Source organism: Fulmarus glacialis, unplaced genomic scaffold (genome assembly GCF_000690835.1).
Source record: "Fulmarus glacialis isolate BGI_N327 unplaced genomic scaffold, ASM69083v1 scaffold24098, whole genome shotgun sequence".
Classification (NCBI taxonomy): domain Eukaryota; kingdom Metazoa; phylum Chordata; class Aves; order Procellariiformes; family Procellariidae; genus Fulmarus; species Fulmarus glacialis.
In genome coordinates, this window is record NW_009226675.1 from 9,140 (window position 1) to 33,996 (window position 24,857).

Below are 24,857 nucleotides of genomic sequence, written 5' to 3' on the forward strand. Positions count from 1 at the left end.
AGCGCTCTGGAAAAAAATGAAGTTTAGGAACAAACTCTGAAAGTTTGAGAAAGATGATGACAAAGTAAGGAAGAACCTTCCTGTCCAACACAGAAAGGACGTGGTCCCCAGTATTTAATCCTGCTCTTTCTTGGTGGCAGATTCACTCTGCTTCTAGAGCTATACAGTGACTACGTGTACAAGTTGGAAAGCGTGGCTTGCATGAAAATAATGCAAAGATATTTGTTCCAGGTTACAACGCCAGGCAAAAATTTTGTGATGGACATCTCTCTTTTAATGGAAACACAGATATGTCAATTTAAAAAATAATTCAGCAAAACGCACCTTCCTTCATGAACTGCCCAGAAGCACTGCTAGTTACCTGTCTGACAAAACCTCCCCTGACACCTGTGACTACAAAGAACAGAGTTGTCAGTGCAATATTCTTGGATGTATCAAATCTTGATAACTGAGGGGAAGTAAACAAATACGGTATTTGGCAATAACTTTTTGGACCTCTGCATTAATTGCATTACTTTTTTAAAATGCAATTTAAAACTAGCTACCGCACGGTTTTGCTCCACAAAACGTATCACAGGCACATTCTGCAGCAGAATTAGGTTGGACTTGTTGCAGCCTAGGCTGTAAAAGCAGGTAGGTGTATCACTTTTTTCAAGACCATCATAATGACTAAGATACTCATCAAATACCTGTTAACACTGAGTCTCCTCTACAAACTGCCCTGCTTCCTCCAAAAGAGCTTCTGAGCCATTTGTTAGACTAACGTTGTCATCTGTATTTGTAACACGTGCATTTTCTGCGATTGGGTCCCATTTTCTCTATTTGTTTCAACAGGAAGCAGACAAGTAACTCCTCCATGGTACCTTGAATACGCAACTCTAAACTGCTTACCTGAAATTCTGGAAATACTGCTGTACACTCTTTAGTTGGTATTCTTTTTTTTTTTTACAGGATTAGCTGAATACCAAAGGGTAATAAATATCTTGTAAAATAATCTTATGGCACATTAGAAGAGCACCTCTGTATAAGTATTGCATGGCAGGAATCACAGACCCGAACAGGCTTTGGTGAAGAAGGCAGAGGCAGTTCATTGTCAGAGCAGGCATTACAGAAGATCTCACCACAGTTTCTACAGTGATGCTAAATAATGGGGAGAAGATTAAAAATTAAAACTTACAATGGAAATAGACTTGGTAATTGGATACCAATAAACAATATACACAGAGCAATACGACAAGTGATTCCTTCCGCTTCTTTGGTCTGAGCATGGAATCAGTTTTCAAAAGGTAATTCACCTAAATCCCAATCTATGATGCAATCCATAGATAGATAGATAGATAGATGGTCTGTCGTTGACCGTATGTATTTTTTTAATATATATATGCTCTGCAGATTTCGTTCAATCCCTGGATTAAGAACATACTCTGCTATATAAAAATATAATATAAGCAATGATATTCAAGACAGTGGATGATTCTGTCAGGTAGCTAATTGAGATTTAACATAAAAAGGTAAAATAAAAATTCCTGCACACATTAATAAAGCATGGACATAACATCACATTTCACTTTAAAACAACAATAAACTCGTAATTTCTTAGTCTATTGTATAAAAAATGCCATAAAAGACTTCCACATGTGTCAAATTGTAACAGTACCAGAGCTGACAAGCATTTGAGATGATGATTCCACAAAGTAGGTTGAATAATTTTTAAGTATGCCCCTTTGTGGCACTTCACCAAAAGGCAGTGTTTCTTTTGAAATTAGGGCCCCGCTGCACTGTACATATCAAAGAACTAGAAAGACATCTCAGAAATAATTATGCATTCAACTGAGCATTGACTTTTCATGCCACACCTCTAAGACAATTAATTTTTCTTATAATACATGTAAACAAATTGGAAGAAATGTCATTAAAGTTTTACCTTTCTTTTGGAAAGAGAAAATTCCTTTTCACATAACTTGCAATGTGTAGCCTCTTTGTCCTTCAACCAAACCTGGCCCTGGAGAAAAAATGATCATAACTATATGTATCTGATGAAGTTAAACTTCGGGTTCCAGGGGAGAAGACAAACCAATAGCAGTACATTTACTGCCTCAATCACTTAATGCCCTGAGACCAGTAGAATGTCACAAAGACACTCTAAAGCAGCACAAGACTGCTCCAAAACACTGCAAACCTTCTGAGACAAGACAGAGCAGGAATAGGTGCAAAGAGAACATGCTCGAGGTAGTAAAACTGGTCAATGGCTATGCTGAGAAAAGCAGAAAGGTATCCAAGTCTCAGAGCTGAAGCCTATTTCCCTCCCCATCACATAGGAACAGTCCCCAAGATGCAGGGAAGCAAAAAAACCAGGACAGTGTCAAGAACCGTTAACTTCCTTCTGCCTAAACCAATTAATAAAAACAGGAATCTGCTCAACAAAACCACTTCAGACACTTTTACTTGGACTGAAATAATATGCAAGGTGACGTACCATGTGATCAAACATGTGCAGATAAAAATCTCTGCTCTCAAGTGCTCCCTGCATATCTTTAAGAAAGTTCCAAACGCTCGACATCACAGATCATGTTTTATCAGCTTTGGTGCTAGAAGTTTACTTAATTCCTAGGACTGATCACTGAGCAGTAGCATATAATTTAAGCTCAGTTGGCTACCTATTCTGTCCCAAATACACTCTGTAAAATATAGAAGGGCGTACCATTGCAAGGAAAGTGTCAAAATGCACAGCTGTACATCAAACAAGAAAAATCAAAAGCAACTGAGTATCTTTTTCCCTTGAGGCTACGGGGAGTCTGTGGTTCTCTCCCACTGGAGGAAGTCATATGATGAGTCTCTTCTGAATAGTTGCTGTTGGAGAGAAGTCTTCCCATGCTTACAAAATATTTCAGAGGGAACAGTCAAAAAAGTTTCTCTTTCCTCTAAATACTACTAACCTGCAACGCTTTGTTTGCTTCTTTTATATCTTCAATTTTCAGCTTTGATCTAAAGAATAAGATAATACTATTTCAAACTTCTATATCGTCAGTTATGGTCTAACAACTTTAAAAGTTGTAGGTATTTAAAAAATTATAAGCAAAGTACTCTGAACCCTTAGTTAGTATTTTATATTACAGCAGCACCCAGGAGATGCAAGCAATATCACGCCCTGCTGTACTAAGCACTACACAAAGACAAGCTCTCTCCAAAGAGCTCAGAATCCTTTGAATGGCTGTAAATTTGCTTGGGGTTATGTGGGTAAGAGAAATTTGTACCAGCATAGCTTTGTGCAAATACCTAAAGCTAGCACACAGCATTGGTACAAAACCAGAATCTAAACTTCTGGACTTGTACAAGACCACATTATGTCATTACGGAGAAACCAGCCTCCCCACAGCCACCCAGTGCCAACTCACTCAGAACTGACTGGGTCACAGTATATATACTAAGTTATTCTATAGGGCATGAAAGTCCACACTAGTCACGGCAAAATTACTTAGAAGACAGAGATCATTAAATGAAACTTTAACAACACGTAACAGTAACGAGAGCTGTGCTCAGAGCTTATTGCTCGCTATAGTCTGAAGGGGTTTTGATAAAGTAATGCCTTACATCTTCTACAGACTTAGCAACAAGTGGCCTATGATTGTCATACAAAGAATCTTCATTTCAACGAAAGGAATCCATGAGCACGCATCCTCACAAAAAGATAAGCACTGCCCTGCTGAAGCCAGAGCTGTTATCTTCTACTTGGGTTCTTCTTTGGGAATGCCACAACATGCAAACTAGCCAACCGTTTTCAATGCAGAACAACTCTTAATGTCCCCTGGCCCCTTTAAACTACGATTTTCTATTCAGAGCACTATAATTACCTGTGAGTTCACAGCTAGTCCACCAGCCAAAAATAAAAATAAACAGCCCTGACCTAACTAGACATATTTCTTTTTGATAACTGGTTAGGTAATATTGTTGTATACAGTCTAATTCACATGACCACCATCCTATTATTTTTCTTAATTCAAGTTTATGTAACAAAAATAATCATTATCATGAATAACGAAATTACTCGCTCAGCTTGGATGCCAGTTCTTGGAGAGCAGCTTCTTGGTCTTGACATATCCTTTTCAGTTGCTTGTTCTTTTCCTGAAGTTTAAGGAACTCCTTAAAACAAAAAAGAAAACAAACAAACAAAAAACAAAAAAAAACACCCCAATTATTCTCAAAATTGTATTTGCCTACTGCCTAGAAAATCGCTACTACCCAAAGCTGATCTTACTGAGAAAGCCAAGTGAATGAATGATCCATCTATTAAGATTCCCAAATCCAACTCGAACAGCAACAACTCAGGATTAAACACTTAGACCCCAAGAGATGAAGCATTTTTGCTTCTGCAGTCCTCTCCAGGAAGAAAATAAAAACGATTGATTGCAGAGATCAACAACACTATATAGCCATGTATACCAAGTCAGAGAGAAGCTGAAGCACTTTCTGATGAGAAGACAGAGCCTTCAAATACAACTGAGAAGGGAAAATGAGGATTTCATTTTTCCTTATTCAAAGCACTGAGTTCTGATCTGAGGACTAAACAGGGAGTAAAAAACCAATTTTTTCTCCTTAATCTATTTGTGAGAATCCATTAATCTAATCTTTCTCATCTACTTGCAGAAATTCTTAAAAATACCATGTCTGAGTCCATAATTAACTTTGCAGTCAATTTCTAAATTACTAGTCAAGTTTTACTGCAGAATTTACTTTTTTAAGGTTAATTATTTCTTGGGTCTCTATTCTCAGATGAGATACAGTTTCCTTTTCCTTTTGAAGATCGTCCTCTAAGGTTTGCCGCCACTCTTTTTCTATCTTCAAATCTGTTTCCAGCTGAAGCCTAGAATAAGCAAAACAAACAAAAAAAAAAGATCACTGTGCACAACAGTATCATTTTTAAAAAATAAAAATGAGTTTATTTCTGGGTGCAATATACTATTATCACAATAAACAATTGATCAACTTACACGTTTTCTAAAACAGAAATAATGTATCAATATCATATTTTAGACATTGGTGTAATAAATAAAACAAAACACTCACTTAGAAAATGCTTTAAAAAAGAAGTGTATTTAAAGGACCAAGAACATGGCATCATTTTGAAGAGCTGACCTTTGTAATAAATGAGCAAGAGAAGATTAACCACAAAATTCTAAAGTATTTTTAAAACATGCATAAGGGAAAGCCCCCTTAACCTTACATAGCTTGTTTCTAAAATAACACAAACAAACCAACCAACCACACTGCCATTGGTGATGCAGACAATGATTGCGTATCTCTCTGGTGCTCATAAAAGTTATTTAATATTTTACCCTTAGATGTGAATCTTCTATTTTAGACTAAGGCTTATGGCATTTTGAACAGAATTGAAAATAAAGGAGGAAGGACTTTAAACTACTATTTTTATTGAGCTTCCTACATAGCTGAGGTTGAACATAAAGAAGGGTCTAAATTCTATTAGTTTAACTGGAATCCAGTTAAAGGAATTAGGGCTACTCTGATGGAAGATCCACTCTAGCTGGAATTTCACTATCAGTTTCATGGAAGAGTTGGTGTTTAGATGTTACGAAGAAACCAAAGGATGGAAGCACACTGCTCAACCTTCTAGATCTAAATTGTGCCAACACAATAAAAGAGGAAAAAATCTGAGAGTAGTCATGCAAGGTTTTTTGATGGAAAACCTGTATCCACATTAATTTTCCTGTTTTAAAACCAAAACCATTTTTAAAGGAAAGACTTACATTTTGGGACACTACCTCAGCATCTGGCTGGAAAAGATCAGAAGTGAACATGACCTTGAGGTTTCAGAATTGCAGAATTCTAAGGCTGGGGTCTGAACTGTTCTTTTGCCAAAATCTGCAAAGATGACTGTGGTAGTAAAGTGAACATTTGTCACGACAGTTAAACAAGTTTATTAACATTCAGAGTTGTAAAAGAGGCAGGGTGGGCTAATAATTGGACTGGAAATCACTAATTTTTAAGCCCCAATCCTTGTTGTGCCACAGATTTGCACTGCCTTAAATAATTTACTTGTTATCTTTCCAAACAGGGAAAACACCTGCCCTTACAGGGAGCTTTTTACATTACATATTTATCTAAATCATTACTGAAGGATTTAACAGGAGAAAGAGTAGAGGGTTGGCTTTTAACTTACTCTTTAATATTTATGATTTCAGTGGATTTTTACTTCCTGTCCAGTGGAAAGTTAAATCACTTCTACCTTATCCATAAGCCTGATCAATTAAACTATTCTCATGCCATTTCTGTTTAAGTTTATACTACTACGTACTTGTGGGTTTTGTTAAAAGTGTGTATTACTACTACTACTACACTACGTATTTTCCCCCACTTACGATAATTTCCTTGTGAATTAAGCTGGCACTTTTATCAAAAAATAATGCTGTTCTTCCCCCTCCTTTCTAGCTGCACACCATTTTAGAGGTGCCCAAAGGTAGCTTGACTTTCTTGGAATGGCATATTTTCTTCCACTTTGCCAGTACCTAACATGAAGATCTTTAGTGTTTACATTCTGTTCAAAACCGTTTATCAACAACCAACCTGTATTAAGACACAGGACATACTGCAATGTAGAATGTATACTGCTGTCTATTTTTCCAAACAGGAAAGATGTACTTACAGCTGTTTCTCCTTCTGGGAGAACTCTTTCTGCAGACTTTCAGATTTATTCACATATTCCTGCTTAAGTTTCTCATCCTCGGCCTCAGCCTCCATTTGAGCCTTCTCTGCTTGCTGCAATCTGGTGTAATTCAAATCAACTTTGGGTAAAACTGAAGCTAGAACTAGGGTGTAGAGGGTGAAGAAGACAAATAAAAGAAAAATGGGGAAATAGAAACATTTCTAAATAAAAACAAAGTTTGGGGGAAACTCACAAACTCAAACGAGAAATCCATACAATGCCTAGAGAACTAGCTCCTGTTTTTTCATACAGTAAGAGAGTAATCACTGTAAGTAATCACTGTTTTATTTTATGCTTATGAATAACAGAGGCCAAAGCATGATGATACATATTTTAGAATTGAAGCATATACCTTAATGCTTTTTTTTTCCTTTAGCATATGTTCATTTGTAATTTTTGGAAGGGTTTTTTCGTTTTATTTTTCTTTGTTTTTTGTTGTTTAAATAAATCCTGTAAAAGTACTTGGCTTGTGCTAATCACCCATTAAGACAGGGCAGAGCATGTTTTGTGCAAAAGCAGCTCAAAACAATTCAGGCATAAGGCTGAATACAGAGCACTGCAATCAGACAGCAAAAAAAACTTAACTAGCCTAATACAAGAAGACACACCCTGACAGGTCCCACTACATTTATAGAACTACCTCAACTACATCGTATTATGAAATTAATTCAAGTAATCTGTATTAAAAATAATGCATTCTTACACTGGTTAAAATAGCTCCATACTATAAACAAAATAAACTGATTAATTAAGAAGTGAGGGATTTTTTTTTTTTAATGATTTCTTTTTTTTAATTTAATCTTCCTTTCTGAATTCCAGGGGTTTGTTTCTGCGTCAGCTAGCACTCCCCTTGGAATCCATTAGTTCACTGTGCTTCTTCTCTGCTTGGTCACCTCTTCAGTCCAAAAAAAGATGGATGTAATGTTACAAAAGTAAAGGTACTAAAAGGTACTAAAATGGAACTTGTGCTGTATCATGGCTACACGTGTCTTGATGAAAAGGCAGAAGAGTAAAAGAGCCTGTAAAATACCACTGAACGTCCCCACCTGCTGCGTCTTGTTTAACAAAACTGTTTCAAGGGCCTCTCAGGTAAGTGGTGGGAGAAATCTGTGATACTCTCTGCTTGATTTCTCACTTCCCAGCAGCTAGCTGAATGCAGAGTAACTCACAACTCCCAATGTCAGCTAAAAAGAAATTAAGTCAGCAATACGTCTACATTTGTGCTTCTACTGATGAAATTGCACCAGCAGGAGTTTCCAAAAGCTGTGAGTAAACAAGTGAAAAAAGACTCGAATTAAACTACCTTATAAAGAGTGTACTACCTCATTCAACGATACCAATTTTTTTAAGAATGTTCCCAGTCACATTGGCAATGATAGTGCACAGAAGGCCAAAACATGTATGGAAAGGAGAATACCGGGAAAAAGCAGGGTCAATTCACCGGGCAAAAGAAGCTGGATGAAGCTACACAAGACAGGAACACAAAAAACAAGTTAAAACCCTCCCTGAATCACAAATTAAACTGCAGTGTAGTTTCCACAATCAAGGTAGAAAGGGAGCTTGCTACCCAAGAAACACGCTAGCCAACCCAGGCTACAGCACCATCCTCTAGACTAGCACCAAGGCTAACTGCACCGCTGTGATTCAGACAAATGCTGAGCTGGACCCAGTTCGCAGCAGGATTTGTGATTCAGATGATACTGAGGCAGATACTTGTTTGCACAGATGACTGTGAGATGGTTAACGCTCCCATTTCTGCTATGGTCTACTTGTTGTTTTATTCAGTATTTCTGGTTTGGGTTTTCTCTGAGGATGGAAGATACTTATTCTTCTTTTTTAGTAGCCAACCCATGTTAAAGGTTCTTTCTGATTCCAAACCAAGGAATAAGGTAATATATAATCATGGAGGAGAAAACCTTTCCGTATTATTGTGTCCTGCCCCCACTTTTGCAAACACATCCCCTTCTGATTAAAGACCCTAAGATTCTTTTCCCAGTCAACTTCCCCTCCACACTTCAGAGCAAAGAGTGGGAAGCGCATCAAGGGCAGTCAGCAGCTAAAACTCTCTTATTTCTGCAGTGCAGGCAAGCAGCAACTCAAAGCAGAAATATGAGTTGTTAAGACTGCTAATGATGGGTGGAGGGAGGGAAAAGGGGTTGGGCAAAACCACGGGTTATGATTACAGTGTAGACAAAGCCACAGACAGGCAAGATCCCTAGCTGACAAACAAGTTAGATAAGTTCAGGATCTGGGCCCTGAATGTAAATCCTATTTATTACTACAACTTCCACTGTAGCTATCACGGTGCAGCTGTTCTAGGCAGGAATCACAGCTACAAAATTTGCTAGAGCGCGCTGCCCTCCCTGTCTGGAGCCCCATCAAGTCCAGGCTCCAAACACATTTTAACTCTGTGAAAATACTTTACCCCACGTCACATCAGCAAAATGGAATTGTGCTTTAGCTGTTTCATCCCCAAACCCTGTAATTCTTCCATCGTACATACTGAACATACATGTTGACACCACCCTCCTTTTTTAAATATATTGTTCTGATATAGCACTCAACTCCCCTTCCCGCAAACTCCTGTCACACTGTTTAAGAAAACAGTGCTAGTTACGACCAAAAAACCCAACAGAGAGCATGCTTTTGCGATAAATACAGCCTAAAAGTGAAAGAAATAAGCAGGGGAGAAGGGAAATACTAGTCAGAAGGGCTACTTTTAAAATCTATTAGTACCGAAAAGAATAGGAAAAATCACTAGATTAGAAACAAATGTCATTAAAATGTACAGTCAAAGTAAAGATAGCTAACCTTTTAAAATAAACTTTGTTTGACAATTAAGAAGTGATTAAATAGCATTAGAAAACTAGCTTACATTTGCTTAATAATAGTGCAATAATTTACTTTTTTTTTTCTTTTTTTTTTCTTTTTTTTTTTGAGAGGGGTAAAGTGAGATCGGAGATGATGTTCTTTCAGAAAACAAAATAGAACCCAGCTACGATCAGTTGCAGTGCAGGATTTCTAATACCGCTTTATATTTTAAATTGTAATTTTAAAATTCTTAAGGTGTATTTTATCAGTAATTATTTAAACACAACAGATCTGGAGGAGCTTTCAGAATGATATATCTTTGACAAGTTTATACTGGTGCTGAGCTTCATTGCTGGCACATTTGATGAATGACATTGCAATAGTCCTAGTTTGAGTTAACAGATCTTTGTCACTTCATGAATGCAGTGGACAAAAATCAAAGACAGATGAAGGCAGCAAAATAGTAAAAACAAAAATTGGGATAAAGGATAAAAAGAAAAAGAAAAAAGAGGAAAAAAGGATGTCAATAAAAGAATATTCATGTCACTATTTTTTTAATACATAACCATGTTTTTCATAATCAGATTTAAATGAAAAAAAAAAAAAGACATGTCAAACACCAACATGACAGGGCTTATGAATATGCTATATTTTACAATTAAAAAGATCAATGTTGCATATAGGCCACTAAATTAAAACATATGAATCACATTCTAATATTATGTAATACATGCAGTCTAACCATAATGTAAATTCATGTACGGGAATTCTAGTCTTTCACTTTTCAACCTTTCAGTGTAAAAACTCATTACGGCATTGAAAATAATGGTACTTCCAAAGCAACAGATAACAATTTTAAGAGCTTCAGCAAATACAGCAGTGATCCATAAAGGCATTAAATGTTTATATTAAGCACATGCTTAAGTATAAGCAAGATTAATGCTCTGGTTTCTATTGCATTTCATTCAGGTGAGGAAAAAAAAAAAGAGGTAATAATGAATCAGAATTTTGAAACAGCTGAACAAACAACTTTTGATATCAGTACAAAAACCTAGGACCGAAAGAAAGATGGTGGAGGAAGAAAAATGAAAGATTAAGTTTGTATTTAAAATAAGTGCATTTGTTAAGAAGGAAAAAAAAAAAAATCAAACAGTAAACCACTAGTTAAAGTTTCAGAAAAGTTCTTTTTAAATTTTCTAGTTGAAAGTTACATTTCAAGGACAACTGTGTAGGAATGCAGTACAATGTAAAGGGATGGAGAAATGAATGAAGGAAAACAAAGATGGGCCTGTACCTTTGTTCTAGTTGTTTCATAGTTGCATTAATTTGATTGGTCTTATCCTCTAATCGACCAATTATTTCATTCTTTTCTTTCATAGCATCTTCAGAAACCTATGTTACAAAAAAAGTTAAAACTGAAGTAAGTATACATTACACTGTTACCTCACGGGGTTTTTTTTTTTCCAATATCTGAAGGGAAAAATGTTAAAATGGCTTCAGGTTTTGATTCTTTTAAACATTCCCATCTAAAAAATGTAGTTGACAGTACTTAAAATTTTATGCCTAGCGAATCTGTAGTTTTGTACTTTGCAAGTGTAGATGCTATTCAGTAAGTATACATCTTTCATTTTGGTTTCCTCAGTTAATCATTTTACAAGTCAGCTTAAATTCACTGATCATCTTTTTAAGTAGCCCATCAGAACCTTACCAATAAAGAACTAAGATGCTTAGTCCTAGAAAGCCCTAAGGTTCTCCAACTCTTACCAAACTACCATATGTGCCTAAAAATCTTTTAAGAATTTTACTAACACATTTCAGAGTTTTGATTGCTTGCAGAGCTGATACAACCGCAAGCTTGAAGATCTAAACAAAAGGTAGAGCATTATCCTTGTTATACAGACCAACACCATCAGCTGTGTTGGTCCCCAAACAGCAGAGATTGGGCATGACTAAACCATTTTACTCTGCCCAGGAAATGGGTCTGAACATCATTAAGTGAAATCAGCGTTACCCACAGTTCCCAGAAGTACAGCTTTAAAAGAAAAACAAAACCCTACAGATCCTAACATACTGAAGAACATTCTCTTCTTATTTTTCTTTCCAGCTCTATTTATATTTCTCTTCCTCTGGTCCAGTTTCCTCACAGTTGCAGGTGGAAAAGTAGCATCCTTTATCCATCATCTCCATCATCATTTTGCAGCAACCTAATTTTTTTCCCCTCATTCTGCCACAGATTTGACTGGTTTCTTGTGCTGTTTTTGATAATTTATTCCATAAATCAAATTTATGTTCTGCATAAATAATTCACTGCTAAACTTCCCTGGTGTTTGGTCATTTGTTAACTGCATGTTGGGTCTCCGAGATCCATATTCTCCCAAAGAAGCACTGCATTGTTACAGATTTTCTTAATTTGTTAACAGATTAAAAAAGACCAAACCTGTAATTAGCTTGTTCCATTTAACACAACCTTGTTTTCCAAATGCCTTTCCTTACTTTGAAAGTTCAGATCTCCTCTTTAACTCCTCACTATGTGCCTACATTCTCTTGGCTTTTCATACAACGCAGGCCAAAAAGTGTCATTATCACTAGATACACTATTACTCTCTCTATTCCACACAGCATGTCATTAGGCCATGATCTTATTCTCATGCTCTTTTCTTCTATAAACCCACTAACATTAAGTGACTGCCTTAACAGCTGCTTTGTGTGAAATCAGGCTTGCATCAGTAATGTTCCAAAATGACAAGCGGACCTAAGAAGTGGAAAGAAACCAAAAATTAAGGAAACAGCAGTATTTAACTAAACAAAATGGTAATGCATCTCTCACTCCAATCAAAGTCGTTTCATCAGATTAACTGCAGACTGTTCCTTTACCTGCAGCTTTTGGTACATTTCCATGTTAATTGCTTTAACTTCATCAAGCTGCTGTCGAAGGCCTATGAGGGTATCCTGCTTCTCATGGATGTCCTTCTCCAGCAACTTCATGGCAAGTTCTATCTCATGTTTCATACTAACTTGAACCACTAGCTCATTCTCCATATCCTATAAAACACAAACACAATGCAACACAGAATGTTTAAATAACTATGCAACATTTTATCTCTGTTTTGAAAAAAACAAAAGCTAACTCTAACAGAGCTGCAGCACTACCTGTTTCACCTCTTCAGAAATTCTGCCCCTCTTTAACTTTACAAATTATCCACAAGATAAACATGACACTCATTTACTTAGTGACCGATGGTTTTTTTTTAACTTCGGGAGAAGACAACTCACATAGTAAGAAATTACCCTGCCAGTGTGGCATAGAGTTGCCTAAGTATTAATTACAAAAACAGAACTAAAGAATTTCTATTTTTACAAGAAAGATTTAGCATACATACAGAGCATATAGTATTGCTAACAACTTACCTAAAAATTTCTCAAAGAAAACGTATTTTCTTTACTATGCTTTAGCAACATTGCTACAGAAATATTGATCTACTGATTGCTCCGTTAAAAAACCCTTTTTATTACAGGCAGTTAGAGAAAAGGCAATCAAAGTCGATTAAAGGCAGCATCTAAGCTCACCAAAAGCAAAATTAGAAATATTTATATACTGTCTCTTATCAAGAATAATCTTTTCTAGAAGTGCTGTGTAATCCTAGAAAAGAACACTTACTTGTCGAAGTTGTGATTCTTCTCGAAGCTGTCTACGTGCTTCATTGTACATTTCATCTAAACCCTGCCTGGAGTGTTTGTATGTCTGAAGTTCTGCTTCAACATCCACTTTAGTTGCCTACAAAGGTATAGAGAATCTATCTTTCTTCATCACAAGTTTAGCAATTAATAGCACAAATTTAACACTTGGGGTGGGGCGGGGGGAGCTTAAAAATAAATTCTCCAAGCACAGTACAAACGTGGAAAGAGCTGTTTCTGCTATGCGGTCATCAGTTTTATAACAAGAATTGAGTAAATCTAGCAAAATAAACATCTGTACTGCAGTACAGTCCTCCTTCAGTAAGTCACTCTGATACACAACTGCTTCAGTACTGAGCAATCCAAACATCTGCTTAACCTGTGCTTTTACCAATCATCCTGTAAAACACATACAAGAAGTTACATAAGGAGCTAAAAATCACAGCTTAAAAAAAAACTTCAGCGGGTGTATACAGGATTACTCCAAATGACATTCCATATAATGAGACAGGTCAGAATAGACAGTTTGCCAACTAAAACATGCACTATTTTGGTAATATTTTCAGATAATGTTGCCTTAAATGCTCTTAGATATAGCTTACAGTCTAAAGAAGAAAGAAGGGAAGAAAAAAAGAAAGAATACAAGGAAAAATGCTACAAAATTTGCATATGGTTATAAAACAATTTACTGTACTATAATTTCGATATATTTATGCCATTATAAAGCTTCCCAGATTTAATAGGTCCTTTTCCTAATAAAAGTTGTTTAATTTTGGCCCAGCTACTGCTTACTTCAAGTTGCGATGTTAAGAACATTTGAATGACAATGAACCACACGACATTGCTATGTTAAATGTGGTAAAACTAACATACCTCTAGATGATGCTGTGTTTTCATTAAAATAAGAGTATTTTCACTCCTTAATTGATGGTTTTCTTCCTGAAGTTTAATTATATTGTTTTTGGCTATCGCTAACTGAAAAGAAGGGGGGGAAGGAAAAGCAGTGTGACCATTTTTGAGAGTGGAAATAAACTAAAAAATGTTCTGATGAATGCAAGACCAAGACATTCTCTGCTCTATTCTCGCAGTCTACCAAACAGAGGTTTAATTGTTTTTAAAGAAAACATAAAGCTCCTGGTTTTAGTAATGAGTCACTTTCATTACATAACAGCATGCGTATTCAGGATACTTAATTATTTCACGTCTGGTAAAGAATATGCTTTCTTTTCATTGCTTCATTATGACTTAATGACCCTCAATTCCCTTTCCTCATCCTAAATTTTTTCTTTCCATTTGGATTCAAATATATCCAGTTTTGTTCTTTTTTGGACATCTTAATATATCATAAGAAAAACCTGTTATATAAGAAAACCTCTCCCAGATGAAAAGAAAACATATTTACAAAAGAGGAAACGTTGTAACTGGGCCCTACAGTATATACCTTAATGTCAGAATTATAAGCCAGCTGATCAAAATAGGTGGACTGGTGGGCTGAAGGCTTGTAAAGGAACCAGAATACTCTGAGAATTAACACTCAGAAAAAATGTTTCCCCTCCATCTGGATACATTAATACTCAGAGTAAGCCAGCTATCCCTTCAACAGCTGAACATAGACATTTCAATTTTCCACTTCATTAACTATTTCTCAAGCAGCTCAGATTGAAAAAAAAATTGTGCTCTCTCTTATAAAGCTAAAAATACTGGAATCTAGTCAAGCATCAAAGATAACCGGAAATACAGGATATAAATACAAAACCAGAGCTAGACAAGTCTAAAAACTGTATATAAGCATATGGTAAATAAGCAAGAAACAATCCTTTGGCTAAAGCTGAGAACGGTAACAGAAATTGCTTGGTGAACTACTGTCTGTCTCGTAGCAACTGGTGTCATCCATTATGGACTAGTCATCTGCACAAAATCAGACTGACAGCTAGCATTAAAAAAGGCTTCTCTTCTGGTTTTGTCTGAAGTGGGAAATTGCAATGTTCTACAGAATTAATTTACTGATGCTGCAGGCTATCTAGGCAAACTGACTTCAAATCCCTACAGCTACTGCCTTTTCTTCAAGCCAAAATAAAGGTATCTGAACATATCATACAGAACTTACATAGATTAAAATAACATAAGTATGTTTAGAAAAACAGTGTTTGAGAGTAAATAATATCTATTATACATTACTAAAAGAAAATAATACCTCTTCGATCAGTTTAGTGTTTGATTTCTCTAGTGAATCAACTCTTGCATGTAGACTGTTAACTGTGCTACTGAAAGAGAAAAAGAAAAAACGTTATTCAAAATTACATCAAAACTCATTCAACCAAGCTCAAAAGCTTTAATGTGAGGTACAATGATTAATGGTTAAGTGCTAAAAGGTCTGCTCCCATTATTTGAGGTTTTCCTAAATATAAGAAAATTAGTCTCCTTTGTTGAACATTTATATACTTCTTTCCAACTCCCTATGTCATCCCTGTCACTTAAACTCCTGATTGGGGGTGACTTTACATGTATTCTCCCTTTCCTTTATCCTCACAACTATATTGTATCCAAACATTTAATGAGTTCCCTTAAAAGACAGTTTACAATCTCCTTGGGTTTTCTCCCCCCATATAACAAAACCATTCTCCAGGTTCTCTTCCTCCAAAACCCATTTCTTTTATAAAATTATTTGTTTCTCCACATTTTTTGAGATTTATCCTCAGGCTACCTCTTTCTTGATGCTTCTTGACTTCATTTATAAGTCTCAGCAGAATTTTAATCCCTTTTATTACTCCGTGGTTTTTTATCGTATCAAACTAGATCTAGGCCTTATCCATTACCTGATTGCCTATTTCTGCAGTAAGCACATTTTTTCAGGCTGCACCTCACACACAGAAAAAAAAACGCTATTCTGTAACACTGTTTACTTTTCCACATATTTCTACTGTGGTGTCCTCAGAAGTTATCAGTTCATTAAGAATGGCAAGGTAGAAGAGATTAATGCATTTTAGGATGTGTGGAATGGAATAGCTGACCTGAAATAAAATAGGAGAGTTGTTGAACCACTGGCTTGCAAGTAATTCCATGCATAAACCAGCGTACAAGAACATACTCAATGCACAGGGGCTCACCTGAATGATGACAGCTATCATCACACAAACACCACTATTTTTAGTTGTCAATAGTTCTTTTCTCCTCCATAACTTACTTTCATTTTGCTCATATTTGACCAGTCAGTTATTCTGTGTCCTGTTGAAGGTTTCTGCTCAGTGACTGACACAATTTCAAATCAGAATATCTTTACCCCAACAGTAGCCATATAGTAAGTAATGATCAAGATTACCAGCATTAAAAATGAAAAAATATGATTACATTTCAAAGAGGGATCAAGAAGATCAGCTATACTACAGATTCTACAGTTCTTTGGGTGTTTGTTGCTTGGTTTTTTTTTTTTTTTCTCTTTTTTAGCTCCTTGCACTGTTTAATTTTGTACAATACTCCTCAGAGAATTACAATCACTCTTTCTCTATTTGTACAGTAACACACACAGTGGTGGACTAGGTTTGCTCCATCCAGCAAAGTAAGGGAGAAAGGCTGCTTTCCTGAAAACTGTTTTTACAGGAACCACAATTTACAATGTATAAGTAGTTTCCAGCAAGCAACGAACCTATTCAGTTTTGGTCCTAGGCATTAAAGCCACAAACTAAAATATTATGAAAGGCAAAGAAACAAAAACATGTGGATTCACCCAGAACACTCAATAATACTTTCTGAAAACTGTTCAACAGAATGCAGTTAAAATCCAGATCAATCTTTTCATTCCTGTGAAGTTATGAATCGTGAGGACCTTGATCAGTTTTGGCCTGCTGTTTTTCATTTCTTTGAAGAATAAAGGTTCTGACTGTCAAAAACAAAAGCATGAAAACTGAGACTTCCTGAGCCTCTCCAGAAGAGTGTATCCTTTCCAACTTCACTACATCCTCACTCTAAACATGAAGAATTTGTACCCCTTTCTCTGAAGTTCTCCCTCACAAAGCTGCAGTACAAAAGGAATTAGAGGTGTTTTACCTGTAAGCCTGGACTGACATGCACACTTCAAAGTAATACTTACTTCAGTTGTCTATTTAGTTCTTCAACATAATTCTTTTGGTCCAAAATTGCAGCAATCTGTACATTTCTAAAGCAAGCACATAATAAAATTGGCTTTAACAAAATGATGTAGTGAACTATGTATCGAAAATATACATATCTATCATATGCAAATGTTCATCTTAATTGTGCTTTTTAAACAGAAAGGAAGCAACTTCATCTCACAATCATGAAGTCAATAACTTACATGTCGTGATATCAGTGAGAGGCAAAAAACCCCAATGCTTTAACTGCAAACAATTTCTCTACATGAAACATAAGAACATATACAGTCTCAAAAGAAAAAGGATGTTTATTTACGCTGCCATAACTCTGGTTCTTTAAAATACTGACTAAATCCCAAGCTGAGGGCTTAAAGGTTAGCAGGTTCTTTTTCACTGCCGCCTTGCAATCCTCCAATACTGCCCAGAAGGTAAAGGAAGTAGGTGATGTTGCTGAGGCTTGCTTCAGAGTGCAAATATTCATCCAGCTAACTAGTAATACAGAACAATGCAGCGTACAATTTTTCTCAACCCTGTGAGATCAGAAAACTTCCATCTTTAGGGAACCTAACTTATTTCTACAAAGAACAAGGCACCAGTCAAGAAATCATTTGTTAACATGCAAAATCTGAGGTATTTGGTGAGGACATACCTTTCCTTACCCCCAATGTCATCATCGCTCTTTAAATACATAGAGAAATCGATGACCCCAACCTAGGGGAAAGCAAATGTACACAGTTTCATATCGTACAAGTAACTGCTGTTGATATTCACGGTCTTGTATCTACATAATTACTAAAACCTCAGTTACATCAGCTTTTTTAAGATTGGTCAAGTTTCAGCCAGAGGCTCAAAAAACTGAACGTAACGTTTTAAACAGGATTCTTTTTTTTTTTAAAGTGTAGTCTCACGTATTTATTAAGAATTATGTTACCTTTAAATAAAACTAACAACATGCCAGGTACCAAAGAAAAGATGACTTATTACCTCTGACTGAGCTTAGCCAAGAACTTACAGGAAGACTTTCCTTTGGGGAATTATCAAATACTACTCAACCCTATCACTGATTGAGCAGACTTGTGATAATTTGTCTGTAGTGTTTCACATGATTTCCTACCACAGCACATCTCCCAAACTGATGTTTCCCCCATGTTTAGCTTTTCAATATTCCTTGCCAAATAATGCTACCTCTCCACACCTGCTGATTCCCAGGAGTGCCAACTCAACTGCATTCATTTTTTAAAATCTGAATCAAATTAATTTCTTTTCTATTCAATTGTAATTTAATCATATATACTACAAATAACGTTACCATGAGTTCTGCTTCCAAATCTACTCATGAACCTCTAACAAACGTATTTAACCACGTTTGCTTAACCAAAAGCCTTCCTTTTTGGTCTCCAGCAGCCTCTTCACGGAAGTATTTCAGTTTCTCTGATCTACTGCTTCCTTCTTGAGCTTCCTTTAGCTTTTGAGTACAAGTAACTTGCTAAGTCTAACATTTCCTTGGTTTGTACAATGCTCTCCTGTCAGTTTCCTATGATGGTCTTCTACTTGCTCTTTCCATATCTTTTCTAAAAAGTCTGGCCTCCGAAAGCTTTTTAAAGTAAAAAAGCTCTCTATAAAAAAGTAAAATGTTACCTCTCTAAAAGTTACGTTGTTTTAATTCTCCCTGTGTGCATACACACATTTCACCACTGAATAGCATTCTTCTAAACATACCAAAACTATGCTCCCGGATGCGACTTCCATCCTCCTTCCGAAGTTTCTCTTTCTGCCCAATACAACTTGCTTCTTTTGGCTTCTCTGAGAAGGTGCCTTATTTATACTACTCTTCACAAACAGAATTACTCTAAAATCTCATCTGGACAGCCACTACTACCTTCTCAAATCACGTTTTGTGTCCCCTCGTATAGCAAAGACACCAAGTGACCTAATAACAAATGTGTAGCTAGCAATAGATTTTGTGATTTATAACAACACATGTAATTCTCAATAGTAAGAAGAGCACATTGGTAAGTTTTCTGTAATTACAGGCCTTTCAATATTATGTCTTCTGGTACGCAAGATCAGTGCCTAAAACATTAAATAGCAACTAGAATGCACAACTGAAGACAAGTTAACCCTATGATTCACATTCTTTGCCACAGAAATTGCTTTTTCATCAAATATATACTGAAATACAGTAAATAATCACTTAAACTATTACGATTTTTTTCCACAAAGAAGTTGGACAAAAACAATCAGGACTGAACACAGCCTACATTTATTTATAAATACTTGTGCATCTGCCTTTAAAAAGAAGCCATCAAGATTTTCTTGGAAAAGATCAAAGTTCAAAGTCAAAGCGCTTTGCAAAGGAGGAAGAATTCTAAGTCTTGTTTTGCAGATTGAAAGCAGTCACCCTCTTATAAGGTCTTTTATTACATTATGTGAAGCAAATTTTTGTTTCAGGTCCTTGAAACATTCCTATTATGTTCCAGAACAACAATAAATTAACTGAATGGGATAAACTGATCATGGAACTATACTTCTTCCGCAAAGGAAAAGGATGAGTTATGCAATTAAGATGGAAAGAACTTTGCATTGCCACTATTGCATCCATTTGATGATGAAGCATAAAACCTTACTTTTGCTCTCTGACAATTATCACCGTCTAAAGGTCTGACCCAACTGATACTGAGGTTAATGCAGCAACCCCCACTGATCCAGGAGCTGGATCACACCCTAAATAGTCTCTGGTAAGATTTCTAACAAGTCATAACTCCATAGCAACAAAATTCACTGTACATAAAAATCTTATGGATTGCATGTACATTACTTTACCTGCATTGACTTACTTGTGAATCTAGGTCTTCCCCCTTCACACACAGGTTAGCATCTATCACATTCAACCCAACTAATAGCCCAACAATAACTGCTCCTTCTTCCTCCATCATTAATGCATGATATTCATAAAATTCACTGTTAAAGAAGAAAATTGCATCTCATTGTTATATTCAGTATATTTACATGCAATAAATTCATAATAAGTGACATCTAAATCTGAATTGTTTCTCCTATTTTAGCCTTACTCCAACATCCTTAAAGATGAACTGGGTCTGCCCATACTTGCACCTCATAAATATTTAAAAATTGAAAGTGCATGGTTTGTCTCAGAGGCTATTACAAACAAAGATACTACCTTTGGCTCCAGAAATCTGAGCCACAAGCTGCTGGAGAGCTGGGTAATCTGGAGGGCAAGACTTAGTTTGCCTTTAAAAAAAAAAGAAAAAAAAAAGGCTCTTCACTTGCTATTAGCCACTTTTGAATAGAATACTGCCCAGAGGCCAGAAGCTACACCTTGCTACACTAAGGATACATTAAAAAGTAGCAAAGAGAAAATAATATTTTTTTTTTTCAGGAGACTAAACCTCTAAAAATAAATTATAAACAAAACCTACTTAATTGTTTACCTGAGAAGATCTCTCTGAATAATTAAACAGCGAAGATAGTCAGCCATTTTCTTCTGCATTAGTGCTAACCGTAACCAGGCCCGGGCACGGCCCAGTGGTGTTCTGAAAAAAAGGGCATGAAGACAAACAGTCCCAAATCAACAATATATCAATTAATTCACTGTCTTAAACATCTTATCAGTCTATTGGTACAGCAACTGGTATTTCTGAAAGGGTATTTTAAACTATTAGTTGAGCAATGCAGTCTGGGAAGCCATAATGTCTAGGCTTTGATTCCAAGCTTTGGGATAATCAGAAAAATTTTCATCAACTCAGCTGGGCTTGGGAGCAGACCCTGGAAAGAACAGGAATAGAGAAAGCACAAGAGCCTGACAGTAAAATTAACTGGTTTGCTCAGAGAGTGAAAACATGCAACTTTCTGCACTCCGTTGTATTTCAATGTGCTTTGTTCTCACACAGTGCATGGCCAGCAGCACGGAAAGAAGGCCCCTCTAAGTACCTTCTTCTTAACCTGACAGTGCCTGTAAAGATAATCTTGAAAGTCCTGTTTCTAGCTGAAGCAAAACGTCTGCAACAATTCAGACTCCTTTCTGCAACTTGCTTATGAAGTCTTCAGCGGACTTGTGAGAAAAGTAACCAAATGCCCATTACAACTCATCACGCAAGCTTGCCTTCCCAAATCTATTCTCTGGGTCTATACAACGTGCATTGAATTCTAGCTTTAACTCATACTTATTTACAAATTCAGTGGTATCTTAGAAAGACAATTCAAGAAAGATGAAAATGTATGTAACTGGCAAACATAAATATCCAACAAATTAAACCTGGACTTTTAGATCCTCCTCTTCTAGTGCTTGCACACTTAGAAGCAGTAAGCACATAAATGCAAAAAAAAAACCCCAAAACCCGCATGCTATATCAGGATAGGAAGAGTGTAACACATTTGACAAAGGGTATTATTTCATCTGGCCTGATACAAGAGTAAATAGTAATTTATATACCTATGTGCTTTAGATAAAGTCTAAAGCTACAAATTATAATCCTTATGTTGCCATATACCAATCCTTTTGGAATTTAATGTATGGCCAGTTATAAAGCTAAATACAAAAGCAGAGTGCAGAGGAATGGGAGAAGACTGTAGTTCACAGCATAAATTTACCTTTGAGAAGGAGACCCTACACACAAGAATCTGAAAAGCTGCCTAATACTTTCCTCTTCAGTATGTTACCTTTTGTTTTTATAGAGCCTTTGCTGACTTGACTCACGTGTTTGCTGCAGCTCTAGACTGCAGACTGTTTGATACACAATCTGTTCCTTTTTGCACCATTTTTGTCCACCGTTCAGAAAACTTTTCTCCCAGGAACATCAGAAAAGAACATAAAAATACTACTTTTTTAGCTGTTTTGTGCAGAACATGAAAAGCTAGCAAGATTCACCTCTGCTGTCCCCCAATATGATGCGCTAGCTGTTCAAAGGCTTGATTAATGCCAAATGAAATCATGAGACATCTGTAGATTCTCAATCAGGTCCTTTATTTTCTTGCTGTATTTTACCAATACTACTTACTTAAGGCCAGGCAAATCTCTGACACTTGCTGCTATTTCCTCAGCTTCTGGATATAATTTCTCCACCAGTTCCAGAGGACCCCAGATGGTTTTATTGTAACTTAGAAAGGATTTTCTTACTAGGAAAAGAAAAATTAAGTAACTGAATTAATTTAAATTACTGGAGTTAGCTTCCTTCAAAATAGCTGGTGTGACAAAAGGGTTAACTGCTGAGCCTAGAATTCCACATAACAGACGACAGTCACCAGATAACAGACTGGTCAGTTCACCAGTATCCAAAGCCACCTTCCAAACTACTTTGCTGTGAACATAAAATTGCTGTGCTAGAACAAAATAACATAAAAAGGATGACTAGCTAAAAATATAAGCTACATACATACATGCAATTGTGGTAATTCCTGGACCACTTACAACAACAACAAATGATATACAAAAGAAAAAGTTGGTAAATGTGGAAATATATGTTGTGAAGTAATAATAATGACACTATTAATTATAAAAGGTGACAATTTACATATTTTCTTCACTTCTTAAAGCAACATAACACACTTTGATTTTATCTCATTCAAGAAAGAAAGGAAAAAAAATGGCATGTTTGGGATGAGAAATACGCAGCTAGAGCAATTACCACACCTTTAAGGCCATGCTTCAGGCAGTGCTCCATGACAACAAAGAACTGCTGCAAAGGTGGGTAGTCAGAATCCAGAGTGCGGCCAAAGCTCAAAGCTGATTCAATGAGTCCTTTGATACTCAATTTAGCCATGTTCAGTAAATTTGCTCTTTCTACGGCTGTAGGGTCCTTTACAGCTAAGACAATAAAGAAAAAAAAAAAGTTATGGTTCAAGTTTTAGAAGAGATGCAAAATAACAAAAGCTTCATGGCCACCTTGTTCAAAGAAAAACTTATCTTAATCGAGATAAACTCAAAGGAATAATTTAGCAACTGCTATAAAGCACCATGTAATAGAAAAGCATCCACTCCAACAAGCACCCTTACAGATCTTACATTGTTTTAACAGGTGAATGAAAAAACAGGGCGGGAAATGTCAGTTCTCAGGTACTGTGTTGTCTCAGTACATCTTGGAAGCAGTCAGTAACTGCAAATTAACACAGGCATCAATGCTGTGCTCAAAAGCTCTGCTGCTTAACAGCAATCAGTGCCCTTACCATGATATCAAAGCAGCACTCCTATTAATATAAGTATCTATTTGGTGTATTATAGTCTACCTACAGAAACAGACATCATACTTCTTATATATAATCACTTTCCGCTGTAGTCTTAATTTCAGAGTGACATAAACACATGCTTGCCTTCTTAGGCTGTACATAGTCTCAGCCATTAAGCTGGGAGCAAGCTTCAAGACAATATTACATATTACACACTGAATTTCAGTTTCTCATATAGCTAAAAATGTTTTCTACACAGGGAAGTTTAAGAACTAAAGGTTTTGCTTTAACTTAAAAATGTTTTTGGTAAACTTTACAAAATGTACACTACAAAAACACATTTGGGGATTAAATCTAGTCAGTAAAAAACCCATAGCTTTTTAAAATCATCTTAATCTGACAGAATGGTTCTCTTCTTAGAGCTCCTGCTCTAAGAAAACCAGAGTGAAACCAGAGTGTTCAGGAGATTCCTAGTTTATTTTCATTTGTAACAAGGCAGTTCAAACATTCAGGCCACCCTCTATTTTGTCAAACTGAAACAGAGACAGAACAACCCTCTGTTTATTCACCATGATCAAAGTAACTTGGAAGAAGCAAAAAAAGTTGATGATTTACTGTTTTCTGCAATTAAATCTAACAAATGAAGTAAAAACCAAACAAATGAAGAACACAGATCATCTTTTTTAAGACACTAAGACACAGATGTCAAAATATCTATACAGATTTGTGTCTGAAAAAAACCGTGAGCCTCTTCCTCTGCAAATCTGAATATTGGTATATGACCTTACCTCTTTGCACATCAAAAAGCATAAAGAACTGTATACATTAAAACCAAAAAAAACAAATTATTGTAACAGATGGATACTTTCTCAGTTCCTCAAACAGCATTGAAATGACTTGTCTCATTTCTTGCATACCATAGCTTTAGTTATTTAGACATTAGATATTAGAAACTTTAAAAATTACTAACTGTCTGTATTTCTAACTGCCTGTCAAAGAGCAAATTACCATATTACTATATAACCTAATCTCTCTCAGTTTTCTGAGAGATGTACCTGAGATGATGTACCTGAGATAACCTTAGAAACTACTTTTATAGTCTCTCAATTTATGAGTACTTCAACAGAAAACACTAAAAGATGTTAGAAGACACAGCATACCATTAGCAACTGTGCCTTCACAAAAATTTACCCAGCTAGCAGTCACAGCTCTCTACTTTGTCTCTTGACTTCCTGCCCGCTCAGCCGCCAACCCTACCCTGAACCTGAACCCTACCAAGAGCAGTATGAGTACCCCTGTCTGGAACAGACAGAGGCCTGCAACAACAGGAGCGTTTCTGCTGGTAAAGCTCATGTCAGATT

At 36.2% G+C, this 24,857-nt stretch overlaps 1 protein-coding gene across 2 annotated transcripts; it reads right to left on the reverse strand.

The window, feature by feature from the left end:
- Positions 1-996: 996 nt before the first annotated feature.
- Positions 997-23,132, reverse strand: RUFY2 (RUN and FYVE domain containing 2). 2 transcript variants are annotated; one of them, XM_009582893.1, is made up of 17 exons: positions 22,964-23,132; positions 22,332-22,449; positions 20,766-20,867; positions 20,151-20,274; positions 17,963-18,024; positions 17,292-17,357; positions 15,399-15,468; positions 14,078-14,179; positions 13,188-13,304; positions 12,404-12,571; positions 10,824-10,921; positions 6,659-6,778; positions 4,732-4,861; positions 4,046-4,140; positions 2,937-2,985; positions 1,925-2,002; positions 997-1,140 (listed from the first exon to the last, which is right to left on the reverse strand). In XM_009582893.1, exons 1-17 carry the CDS (start codon positions 23,091-23,093, stop codon positions 997-999), a joined length of 1,773 nt encoding a protein of 590 aa, XP_009581188.1. In that variant the 5' UTR covers positions 23,094-23,132. The 2 variants fall into 2 exon arrangements, with proteins under 2 accessions (XP_009581188.1, XP_009581189.1); XM_009582894.1 differs by lacking the exons at positions 997-1,140; positions 1,925-2,002; positions 2,937-2,985; ... (2 more) ...; positions 6,659-6,778; positions 20,766-20,867 and adding an exon at positions 9,681-9,941.
- Positions 23,133-24,857: the final 1,725 nt, after the last annotated feature.